Source organism: Exophiala aquamarina (assembly GCF_000709125.1).
Source record: "Exophiala aquamarina CBS 119918 chromosome Unknown aczIA-supercont1.3, whole genome shotgun sequence".
Taxonomy (NCBI): domain Eukaryota; kingdom Fungi; phylum Ascomycota; class Eurotiomycetes; order Chaetothyriales; family Herpotrichiellaceae; genus Exophiala; species Exophiala aquamarina.
In genome coordinates this window covers 814,949-827,364 of record NW_013550585.1, presented here as the reverse complement: position 1 = coordinate 827,364, position 12,416 = coordinate 814,949, and the positions used below count along the sequence as shown (strand labels likewise).

The 12,416-nt window shown below is 51.9% G+C and overlaps 4 protein-coding genes across 4 annotated transcripts; 3 read left to right on the top strand and 1 right to left on the bottom strand.

Annotated features, from left to right (window-relative positions):
* Positions 1-439: 439 nt before the first annotated feature.
* A1O9_03883 (nuclear transcription Y subunit beta) lies at positions 440-1,731 on the top strand (the record flags this gene model as incomplete). Its single annotated transcript, XM_013406176.1, has 4 exons — positions 440-593; positions 1,083-1,193; positions 1,259-1,386; positions 1,471-1,731. 4 exons carry the CDS (start codon positions 440-442, stop codon positions 1,729-1,731), a joined length of 654 nt encoding a protein of 217 aa, XP_013261630.1.
* A 1,202-nt stretch (positions 1,732-2,933) lies between these two features.
* On the top strand, positions 2,934-4,681 carry A1O9_03882 (aromatic amino acid aminotransferase I; the record flags this gene model as incomplete). The annotated part of the gene is made up of 2 exons (XM_013406175.1): positions 2,934-3,265; positions 3,316-4,681. 2 exons carry the CDS (start codon positions 2,934-2,936, stop codon positions 4,679-4,681), a joined length of 1,698 nt encoding a protein of 565 aa, XP_013261629.1.
* An 858-nt stretch (positions 4,682-5,539) lies between these two features.
* A1O9_03881 (uncharacterized protein) lies at positions 5,540-7,288 on the bottom strand (the record flags this gene model as incomplete). The annotated part of the gene is made up of 1 exon (XM_013406174.1): positions 5,540-7,288. One exon carries the CDS (start codon positions 7,286-7,288, stop codon positions 5,540-5,542), a length of 1,749 nt encoding a protein of 582 aa, XP_013261628.1.
* A 2,043-nt stretch (positions 7,289-9,331) lies between these two features.
* A1O9_03880 (MFS transporter, AGZA family, xanthine/uracil permease) lies at positions 9,332-11,155 on the top strand (the record flags this gene model as incomplete). The annotated part of the gene is made up of 2 exons (XM_013406173.1): positions 9,332-10,647; positions 10,705-11,155. 2 exons carry the CDS (start codon positions 9,332-9,334, stop codon positions 11,153-11,155), a joined length of 1,767 nt encoding a protein of 588 aa, XP_013261627.1.
* Between the last annotated feature and the right edge of the window lie 1,261 nt (positions 11,156-12,416).

The following is a 12,416-nucleotide window of genomic DNA, read 5'->3' as shown; positions in this document are numbered from 1 at the left end:
GGCATCCCGCAAGTCCAGCTTCGACGACCACATCATCTGCAGCTGTCCGTCCCGGCCCTCACCCACGTCGCGCGTCGTTCCAAACTCACCGAATCGTTGTTGCCGACGCTTGCGCACCCCCAAATTCGTCATCCAACACTCTTCGCGTCCATCCTCGTGGTAGACCGCCTCACCTATCCTCCTTGCCGATTCGGTCCTCGCGCCTCCGGGAGTCTTTTTGGGCACAAACATTGTGCTTGCCAGACCAAAACCCGACCCATCGTCTGACCAAGACCAGCACCAAACCACACCAGCGCGACCAACGCGACCTCCGGTAGTGACGCAGCCCCAGCATTGGACATTAGGCAGGTAGCCTTCGCCCTGCCGCCCCTGCGTGTGACGTGGTCACTGCCAAACAAGTACCGTGCGCCTTGCGCTGCCGCTATCCTCGAACTACATCATGTCGACCTCCCCACCCAAAGAGCCCGATGTCGAACAAAGTGCACAGTCCGCAGAAGAGCAGGACCATATGGACCGCGAACCAGAAGGAGCACAAGGCACCTTGGGTGAATTCGAAGTCAAAGAGCAAGATCGATGGCTACCTATAGCAAATGGTTGGTTCTATTTCCTTCAATTCCCCTTCAACCCCTCCATCATGCCCCCTTGAGACCGCTTGCCCTGAGCATCTCCCTCACCCTGTCCCACCATACACATTCTACCGCTTCGACTTGTGGAATTTGATTTGTTCGACCCTTGCGTTACAATCATGCCTCTTCGCGGTACGCCAGGAACGCCGCTTGCCATCTGTGCGAATCCGAGTGTACGACGCTGCACCTGTTCTAAAGAGGCCACCCTCTCATTCGTCGTTGCTGCTCTTCTACTCAAGCCATGATTTGCATCGCATCTCGCCAATTCTACGACTGGCGCCATCTCTGGTCCACTTGGCACCCATTCACCTAGCATCCAGTCCTCCATTCTCAACATCATGTCATCAGATGGCCATTCCAAGTCGGCATCGTCAAGGCAGCATGGACATCAATCATCAGTGTCGTCGTCATCCCCTTCTACCATCTCGGATGCTAACATACGTAATTTTGCACCAGTGGCCCGGATCATGAAGACCGCTTTGCCCGAAAACGCCAAAATCGCCAAAGAAGCCAAAGAATGCATGCAGGAGTGTGTGAGCGAGTTTATCTCATTCATCACCAGCGAAGGTATGTGGTTGCGGCGCCGTGGTTCGGGGTGCGAGGGTCGACGACTGTTGACTAACGTTGCACAGCATCCGAAAAATGTCAACAGGAGAAACGCAAGACGGTCAATGGGGAAGATATTCTCTTTGCCATGACCTCCCTTGGTTTCGAGAATTATGCCGAAGCACTCAAGATTTATCTGTCCAAGTATCGCGAAGTGAGTTTTGACTTTCTCCCCTTTGTTTCCTTTGTCGACTTGACGAGGAGCATCAATCTGAACAATTGAACTGATTGGGATGAGACCCAATCCACAAGGGGCGAGAACCAGAACAGACCTACCAGCAGCGGCTATGGCGGTCCAGTCGGGGGCGGAGGCGGTGTCCAGGGCAATCCCTCGGCCGGGGGTGCCTCAGGCTACGGCAGCGGGCAATCCGAGACTGCCAACGACCTACTGAGCCAGGGCCATGGGTTGAATCCCAACGACCACGATGCGACCAACGCGTACGCCTATCCCAGCGCCGTGCCCACCGGCCACAACGGCATCTCCAGCGACAATTTCTGAACAGGTGGAGGTTGTGTGAGAAGGCCAAGGCAAGTTTGGCACAGCAGGTAACCAGAGTCTCGTTACTGCCAATTCCTCGAGCACGGCCAGTTCAGTTGTGAAGACCAGGTGGAACAAAAGACGGGGGAAAGCCAGGTTTGGGCAGAGAATGAAACAAGGTCTCTCTTTCCAGAGGTAACAATCACTACTGTACATGAGATCATGTGAGACGGATACAGAGGGATATTGATGGAAGGCTGTCTGAAAATTACGGAAGGGATAGGCTATGCATGGAGGACTATGGAAAAACCTAGGCGAGCAGGGGAGTGAAACGTCAGGTGCCCGTGCCAGTAATGAACGGAGCTAGAGAATGAACCCAATCGTTATCGATGCTTGTCCAGTATAGATACCGAGGGAGTATTGCGTGGTGAAGTTCTTGAGTTCTGTCCTATGCACCTGTGTTATGCCAGGCCGCACACGTGAGCTTGATTCGGCCGACTATTGACCAAGAAGAGCGAATGCCTAATGAAGTAAGTATTGAGAGGGTCGTCAGACGGGCTTGTTCCGAGATATCGGGACTAACTCTGACCGTTCAAAGTACTCCATAATGAGCAGGAGAGAGCTGGTTTCGCGTTATCTAACATGAGATGATCTGACATGGTGTGCATAGGAGGTGCTGTTACCGCGATGCATTAGGGCGGGAAGCATGGATTTTTCGAGATGTGCGCCCTTCATGACATTATCGAACGGTGGCCAACCGTGCGAACCGTGCTAGGGTCGTACCTGCCTCATCTATGTCTGTCGTAACTGCCCCAGATTTAACGGCCTAGACTAGCGCACGTGATTGGCTGGGATGCACTAGTTTGTACTAGTCTACACTAATGTCCAAGTAGAATGCCGGCGATAAGCTTATCCGACGGCAAGCGATGGAATTTGTTGACCACCGAGCCACTCACAATGAGAGGCAACACCTGTGAACCAACAGAATTCTTATCCTTACCTCTGCTTTCAAACAATGATGGCATCCACTCCCTTTCATGTTACATAATATCTCCCTGGTTTTAAGGCCACAAGACCACAAGACCATCCTGATCAGTATAAAGTATTTTCTTCATCCCTTCGCCCCTCGGACCCTCTACAAACCAAATCATTATCAACCCTCAGTATTGCCTCCCACCCGTTAATCCTTCCGGGAATACTGTTTCATAGCACCTCTTCGTACCATGGCACCTCACGCCGAAGTGGAGCCGGTCACGGACACGTCTTCTGTCGTTGTACCAGACCCAATCATCAGCAAGGGGGAAACAAATGCGAGGTTCACAATCGATGATGTGCTCCCCCACCGTCAACAGTCGGATCCCATCTCGACCATTGTTGCAGCATTCTCTTCTGCCCATTTATTCAAGAGCAAGAGATCCGCCACCAAACCCAAGTCCAGGAGATGGGATCACCGCTTCTCGACCGAGAGTAAGAGCAGACAGCCCTCGTCCTTGAAAGGCGCTATGAAGTACTTCAAAAAGGACACCATCAGTCTTTGTGGTGGTCTTCCCTCAGCGTGAGAATCGCTTTCTTCTATTTACCAACACCATGCTCATTCCTATACAGTGATTATTTTCCCTTTCATGAGGTCAGCGCCAAACTACCACCCGCGCCCCATTTCTCTCAGGATGAAATGGCCGAGTCTGCCCAGTCTTTCTCTGCGGGCAAGTATGACACCGTCACCGGCGACGCCGTTTACGACCTCCACATTGCTCTAAACTACGGCCAATCAATGGGACCCGGAGCTCTCTTACGCTTTGTCACAGAGCATACGGAAGCGGTCCACGATCCCCCCTATTCTGACTGGGATATCTGTATGAGTGCTGGGAGTACTTCTGCGCTGGATATTTCACTTCGCATGTTCTTGGAGAGGGGCCACTATGTTATAACCGAGGAGTATACTTTCAGCACAGCAATCGAGACTGTGTCTCCTATGGGCGCCAAAATGATCGGTATCAAGATGGATGCACATGGAATGCTCCCCGATGAGCTGGATCGTGTTCTTTCAACGTGGGATGAAGAAGCTCGACAAGCACCCAAGCCTTTTCTTGTTTATACTGTGCCAACCGGTCAAAACCCTACAGCTAGCACACAACCCCTGCAAAGAAGGAAAGAGATCTACGCGATAGCTGAGAAGCACGACCTATTCATTCTGGAAGACGAACCATATTTCTTCCTTCAGATGGAGCCTTTCATTTCAGGCCAAACCCATTCGGTCCCCAAACCCTTCAAACCGACCCCGGTCAAGGATTTCCTCGCCAACCTGATCCCATCATATCTGTCTCTTGATACATCCGGTCGAGTCCTACGTCTTGATTCATTTTCCAAGATCATTGCACCAGGCTCTCGATGTGGATGGGTCACAGGCTCTTCACAGGTTGTTGAAAGATTCCTCCGCCATAGCGAAGTCAGCGCCCAGACACCGTCGGGTTTCTCCCTAGTCACCCTCTACAAGCTACTTGAGGAGAACTGGGGTCACAAGGGTTTCCTTGAATGGCTGATGTACATCCGCGCCGAATATACAAGGAGAAGAGACATCATCGTGAACGCATGCGAGAGGTATCTACCCGCGGAAGTCGCCAGTTGGGATCCGCCGATGGCCGGGATGTTCCACTGGATCAAGTTGGACATCACGAAACACCCACTCTATGTTCCTGGCGAGGCGAGCCTGCAGAAAATCCTCGATATTGAACACTCCGCATTCGCAGCTCTTGCCGATATGAGTGTACTATGTGCTAAAGGATCCTGGTTCCGAGCTGAGAGGGGTTCGGATACTGAACTCTTCATCCGTTTGACATTTGCCGCTGCAGCTCCAGACAAAATGGTCCATGCGGTGGAGAAAATGGGTGTCGCATTGAGAAGAGAATTCGGTTTAGAGGAGGTCACACTCGAGCGTACTCAGAATGGCCATGCAAATGGGCATGCGAAGTGAGTCTGAACTCCAGAGCATTCTCCTAGATCGGATTTCCGCCGAAATCGCAGCCAACGAAGACGGACGGACTCCATCCTATCAGCCGATTCGCCGTGCGCTTATGCTATCTTTGATCTTTCCAGATCGGCTCTCCTGGTTTTCTGGTAAACACAGTTTTTCACCAGTCCAATACTTCGCCTGGCCTTAAGTTAGGGGCTTAACGGCCTCTGAGTGATCAATCAAATGAGCTCCCCTACACGGTAGTCAAACGCCCATTCAACTCTCTGCAAAGGGTTCTGATTACCAATGCATGCTTGGGGTCATGGCGCAATGGCGTGGAAGGGATTCACCCACGGATGATCGGACCTTCGTATACTATTGAAGTCCCAATATTCTGGAATATAACGATGATAGGCAAAAATCATAATAATGATTGCATGGGACGGCTATTAGTCACGACTCTGGATTCACAAGAAAAGAGTGGCGGCGTTTTGGGTATTGATAGCTAATTAGCGCATGTAGATAGCATCCTGTCTTCATCAACACCAAATTTTACACATCATCTACTAATGGACACTCAGAAACCCTGTCCTACCCTTTTTTTTTGGTTGACTAAGTGCACATCTTCTGTATGTATGTAACTGACATAGCCTGCCTTGTTATGATGGATGAGCGACTTGGGATTCTCGTCATCTACTACTGCCCCCCCGGGGCGCCTATTCTTCAGATTCATAGAAACTGGGCATATGAATGGCAACTCTTCAAAGTGTTGTAGTCATATCTTCTCACCCACCAAGTCACTCATTCACCCATACCTAGGCTGGACAGTATAATCAATTAGACAGTCTCTCTCCCACAGTCCTACCTCCATCCCCTTTCCTACGCCATAACGACATCAAAGCCTTTCCACCCCTGCAACGCATCGGTGGTCACCCTTGCATACGCATCCACACCCAACAGGTAGATCAACTGCTCGCGCGGCTTCCCGGGGATATTCGCACCCATGTACCAGGAATCCGCCTCGCCGAAGAGCATCATGGCGTTGATCTTCTGAATGTCCTCGCGCCACTCAACGGCAGCCTCGGACCGGGCGTCGATGTACTTGACGCCCTCGGCGCGCATTTTGGCGATCGCGGATCCGATCCAGTCGATCTGCAGCTCGATGATGGGCGGCCCGTTGGACAAGGAGGTCGGCGCTTGCGGCGAGTAGACAAGGAAGAGGTTCGGCATCTGTGGGATCGTCAGGCCCAGGTACGTGTAGGTTCCGGACTTCCATTTGCTGCGGAGTGGGGTGTCGGAGGTGTCGAAGAGGTTCGTGTCCAGGAGGCTGCCGGTCAGGGAGTCGTAGCCGGTCGCGAGGATGACGATGTCGAAGTCGTGTCGGCTTGGCTGGCCGGTCCGGGCGTCGCTCGTGACGACGCCCGTCGCGGTGAACTCGTCGATGTTGTTCTTCTTGAGATCCAGGATCGTGACGTGCGGCTGGTCGATCATCTCGTAGTAGTCCTGCTCAAGACTGGGCCGCTTGGTGCCGAGCCAGTTGGGCTGCGTCAGCGGCGCCATGATGTCGCGCTTGACCGGGTCGCTGATGCGCGCCCGCACCTTTTCCGCCCAGAATGCGTACACCTCGCGGTTCACGTCCTTGTCCATCAGGTATTCGCTGTAGTTGCTGATCAAGAAGCTGAATCCGCCCCGGCCCCACAGCTCCTCCCACAGCTCGAGGCGCTCCGCCCGCGTGCTCTCGGCGTATGGCTTGGGCGCTGGCTCGTAGGGAAACCCGCTGCGGCATTGCTTCGCGGACTGCAGGTAGGATCGGTAGAAGGATTTCGCCGCGGTTTGCTCCTCGAGGCTGAGCTTTCTTTGCCGCATGGGTAGCGCCTGGTTGGGCGTGCGGACACACGCCGTCAGCTGGCAGGATTTCTCGCGCGCGAGGGTCTGTACGATCTGCACGCCTGTCGCCCCGGAGCCGACGACGAGGACTTTCTTCCCGGACACGTCGAGTCCGGATTCCGGGTAGAGTGCGCTGTGGATCAGCTTGCCCTTGAACTTGTCTAAGTTCTTGAACGCCGGGAAGTGCTTCTTGTAGGAACTCCCCGTCGCGAGCACGAGGTATTTGCATGTTGCGACGCGGTTGGGGTCGTCGGTCTTCAGATGCCACTCGCCGGCGGCGGTGTCGTACCGTGCCTCCGTGACAATGGTGTTGAAGTACGCGTCCTTGCTGAGGTCGAGAGTCTTGTCCACGTGTTGGAAATACCGTCGCAGCTCTTCGTGACCGGGGAACCGCTCGGTGAAATTCCATTTCCGGTACACTTCGGGGATCGACAGCGAGTAGTATGGCGTCTCACTGTCAACCCGCGCCCCTGGATAGCGGTTCCAGTGCCAGGTGCCACCCCATGATGAGCCCGCTTCTAGCAATTTGACGGAAAAGCCGAGTTTGCGGTATTGGTGCATGCCATACATGCCACCAAAACCTCCTCCGACGATGAGAATGTCGGCAGTTATGTTCTCGACCTCTGGATGCGAAGTCTCGCCGTTGGTCTGCTGGGTGCCACCACTCCCGCCAATATCGCCATTGACGGTAGCGTGGTCAGCGGCGTCGAAGTCCTTGGGACGGTTTGGCAGAGCTGCCATAATTACGTGTGCACGGGGCTGATGCTGTTAACAGAATGGACTTATCAAGAGAAAGGTCGGTGGGAGCAATTGCCTTCAATGGGACATAGGCTGTAGATGCAGGCTGAAGGTAATGCTCGCAATTCGAGCACTGGTCGAGTGTAGCGTGGTCAGCCTCCTTCAACTGATTAAGAGTGGTATAGAAGACTGATGTTTCTTTCGTATTACGCCTTACCTTAGAGACGCCTAATCAGCAGCCGCGAAGACATCGCAAACGTGATCACCAACGAGACCTGAAATCCTAAATGTTCACATAACCTCGGCGGACAAGCTGTCTGACTCTCATTGTGATGACGATCTGCTTTCCCCTCATTAAGACGCGCTCTCGGCCTTTACCCCAGACTTACGGTTATCCGGGGACCATGCCACTCTTAGCTAGGTGTATGAGAAGGCTCCTTGCTCACACAGCGTTCTCATTGCCTCCCGAGTTCGAATATGTGTCCACGGCCGATTGCCGAAGAGGGGTAAAGCAGGGACACTTTCTCAAATGACCGGCCACAGAGCTGAGGGTTCCAATGTCTTGATCCGGGATACATGATTCATGCCACCATATGTGCCAGCAGGAATGTATTCAAGGTACGCACCTCACCCCCTGTGGTGATAAAGTCAGGGGTCGAATGCTAGTTGTTTTGCAGATGGATGACGATATTGTTGTTGCATCACAGGCAATGACAGGGAGCACGTTGAAATTACCTAGTTAGGTACTATTCCTGATCCGGTGCTGTAGTGGAATCATAATTAGCAGCTCAAGGGCTTAATAATAAGAGGTCAATAATACAAGTGCATAGCAGCTGTTTCAAATAATCGGGACCTAATTATTCAATGTCGTTAATTGATTATACCTGCGACGAGACTAGTAGTCACTCTACTGATGTTCGGTAGAACGAGCGGCCTCGGTCTCCGTGTTTCGGTGGAGATTAGGGACTTGAAGTTTTGTGAAAGCCATGGCTCATAGTTCGTCTCAGCAGCGCCAAACGTTTGACTGGTCGTTTGACTGGTCAGATGCATCGGGAATAAACGAGTCGCGTGGTCTGTCTCGAATCTCGATCTGCATAAATGCCCCTCCTTCGATGCCAGAAGACAAATGCCTGTCGCGGCATCTTTCCTTGAGGTGCATACAAAGGGACAAGCTTACGTCTTTTGCGATGCTGATTTGTCTCGACAAGACCCTTGACAAAGCTAGTCGGGAAATCCCCTGCTTCAGGCACTTCTGGCCGCGGGTGATCCACCTACAGCGAATATTGCAACCCTGATCCCGCAGAAAATGGCGGCAAGCGGATACTTTGTGTCCAGTTGATGACCCAAGTGAATTATTCATGAATGGTCTGTTCTCGCTCGCTAACTAGCCAGCTACAGATCAGAAGGCAGGACCAACGATTGACTGCGAATAAAAAGGATGTACGTTCAAAGTTCTTACCGATAAGGGACCACGCCTCTCTCCGCACCGGCTGCGAGATGATCGTGTGGCCCTTTGCGTTAGGCGGATTCCAGGAAAAGGAACTACAACAGCCTCAGCCCTGGAGATGGGCCCAAGCGCGTGTGGTTCGCCGGGCTCCGATGGCCAAAATGTGAGGCAGAAGAAAGCTGACCATTAACCATGTCCATTCCTATCAGTGGATTGAGGGGCAAAAAGCCTCGCCAAGGCCAGCAGAGTCCCACTACCTCGATTTTGGGTCAAGCGGAGCCCGCCTCTTGTCTTGGCATCTCTCCCCACCCGCCAATCCAGGTGTAGAGCAACCTCACCTCAACTCCACCACACCAAGAGCCTTATCATGCCCTGTAGAAACGTCTGCTCTCCGCCCATTCACAACCACGATCCGGCTCCAAGGAAGAGACCGAGAAGCTCTAGATGTGTAGCTGATATCACACGTTAATCATATAAACATCTGCTCTCCTCGCCTATCTCGAAGATCTCTTGTCCTCCTCCCATCGACTCCATTTTCACCCTACCGAGTATTGCCACCCAGATCTCGAGGCCTCCACGACACAATGGGCATAAACGAGATGATTCACAACGCCAATATGGCGGTCGCTGGCTCATTCGTGGGCAGGCGATTCCGCTTGGAAGGCTCCGGCCACCCCAAGGAGCGAAAGGGGTCCTACTTCTTCACTGAGATCCGTGCTGGACTGGCGACCTTCTTTGCGATGGCTTACATCATTTCCGTCAACGCTACCATCGTGTCACAATCTGGCGGCACCTGCGTCTGTTCGCCGGATAGTCCGGATCTTTGCGACAGCGATCCTGATTACATGCTTTGCGTTGCAGAGGTGCAGCGCGATTTGGTCACAGCAACGGCAGCTATCGCAGCTTTGACTACCTTCTGCATGGGTCTGTTCGCAAATATGCCCATCGCTCTAGCACCTGGAATGGGTCTCAACGCTTACTTTGCCTATACCGTCGTTGGATATCACGGATCAGGTCTCGTTCCATACTCTGTGGCTGTCACTGCCGTCTTTGTCGAAGGCTGGGTTTTCGTCGGCTTGACGATCCTTGGACTACGACAATGGCTGGCTCGAGCAATCCCTGCATCGATCAAACTCGCCACGGGCGTTGGTATCGGTCTCTATCTAACATTGATTGGCCTAACTTACAGTGCTGGTATTGGCGCTGTCACTGGTGGCACGGCTGTTCCACTTGAGCTCGGAGGCTGCAAACCAGAGTTTCGCGATGAATTTGGCATCTGTCCGCCTGGCGCCAGAATGCGCAATCCGACTATGTGGATTGGTATCTTCTGTGGAGGCTTCCTCACCGTTATTATGATGATGTTCCGGGTCAAAGGCGCCATCATCTTCGGCATCCTGCTTGTCAGCATCATTTCATGGCCCCGCGGCACTGAAGTCTCATATTTCCCCTACACGCCCCTGGGAGACAGTATGTTTGATTTCTTCAAGAACGTTGTTACATTCCACCCCATCAAACGGATCTTAGTCGCCCAGGAATGGGATATCTCGGGATATGGTGGACAGTTCGGGCTCGCTTTCATCACATTCCTCTACGTGGACATCCTTGATTGCACGGGTACTTTGTATTCGATGGCCCGCTTCTGTGGAGCTATTGATGAGAAGACACAGGACTTCGAAGGTTCCGCGGTGGCTTATCTCGTTGATGCCATTGGTATCTCGATCGGAGCCCTATTCGGCACACCCCCAGTTACGGCATATATTGAATCCGGTGCCGGTATTTCGGAAGGCGGCGCAACTGGACTGACAGCCATCGTCACGGGACTTTGCTTCTTCATTTCTATCTTCTTCGCGCCGATTTTCGCCTCGATCCCACCCTATGCAACCGGTACGGTCCTTATCATTGTAGGGTCGCTGATGTAAGTCCACACAGTTCCAATCGACCTTCTAGACCATGCTAACAATATATGCGACAGGGCCAAATCAGCCGCTGACATCAATTGGCGCTATATTGGAGATGCAATCCCAGCATTCCTCACTATTGCTATCATGCCATTCACATACTCGATCGCGTACGGTTTGATTGCCGGTATCATCTCCTACATCGTCATCAACACGATTGTGTGGATTATCGAGAAGGCATCTGGTGGTCGCATCAAGCCTGCCGACAAAGAATACAAGGACTTCTGGACCTACAAGATCGAAGGTGGCATCTTGCCTCCCTGGTTAACCCGGGCCGCCAAAGGAAAGAAAGACTTTTGGCGACCATACGAGGACGTTGAACACAACAACAACGCCGGGCCAACTGGTACTCACCTTGACGGCCGGGAGGCCTCAGTGCATGGAGAGAAGCACACTCCAGGTCCCGAGGTCGGCGAATTCAGAGACGGTAGCACTTCATCCGATGGAGAGAAAGTCAAGGTGTAAAATTTGAAAATGAACCTCAAGTCTCACGTGTTGTAAATCCCGTTCGAATGCAACTCAAAGGGCCAGTCAACAGTTGCAGCGAAATGCTGCACCTGTGACTAGTCACACTCTCATGTCTTGTACATAATTGCCGATACCCATGCTTTTCATATCAGACTAACCATAGCACGCCAAATACAATAGATAATCATCATCTTTGGGCCCCCAGGTCTTAAAAGAGGCCCCTAGGCGATCAACTGTGTGACAAAACACCGTAATTGACCAGTTTTGCCGTTAGCTATGGAGAGAAGACTCCTATTCTGATATATGCGGTCATGCTGTCACTTGTGCCCTATTTATATCTCGCCAGCAAGTTTCTGGTGAAATATACCTGCAACATACCTAGATAACGCCGTCACACTTCGAAGCTTTTGTATGAAGAATTGTCAAATCACGTGACAAGGCTGGCATCCCCGTCTACCGCCCTCTCGTCACATTAGTTCAGGCATAGAGAGTCCTAAGGCTTCATTCACTCTTCGACTGTCGCGATTGACAACACAATACAGCATGCTATGCAATAACATTCGTTAATTTGTCCAACTACCACTCAGCTGGACAATAAAAGATTCCATATTTTATCCACGCCGACGTCCATCTTACAGTAGGTCTAGTTCTTTCATTTAAAGCGATGGTTCGCAGACAGGATCTGTAAATTCTGATAACAGAAGGGTGTTAAACTGGTTGAAGACTCTCCCCGATCGAATTTTTGTTGGTTAGCTTTGTCTGGCTCGATGCCCCCGACCACTTCGCCTCTGTTCAACAAATTTCTTATTCTTTGACTTGCGTCTTTGGGATTAACTGTGTGCGACTTAAATGAATCTCGAGATTTCTGAGATAGAATCCATGCAGGACATAACAGAATGAGCCATTACTACGATGGAAAGCTTGCCTAATGAGAAGTGCATTGACCCCATAGAGAATCAAGCTTCTCCCAGCCACCGATCCATGAAGAGACACAGTAGACATCTTGCCTGAAAATCTGGATGATGATACGCCAATCTGGGCTAGAAGTCGATTAAAACTTGCTTTGAGGGACTTTTCGCGATCATTGAGGCTGTGGGCATGTCAATGGTCATCTTCAAGCTCGTACACACGGTACAACTTGCTGCATACTGGTTCTTTGCAACTCTCGATGGCGCGGCAACACGATTGGCCCATCTACGTGGAGCTAGCGGATTTGAGACAGTTTCTTCATGAATTTGTGCCTTCGGATGCTTGAAGT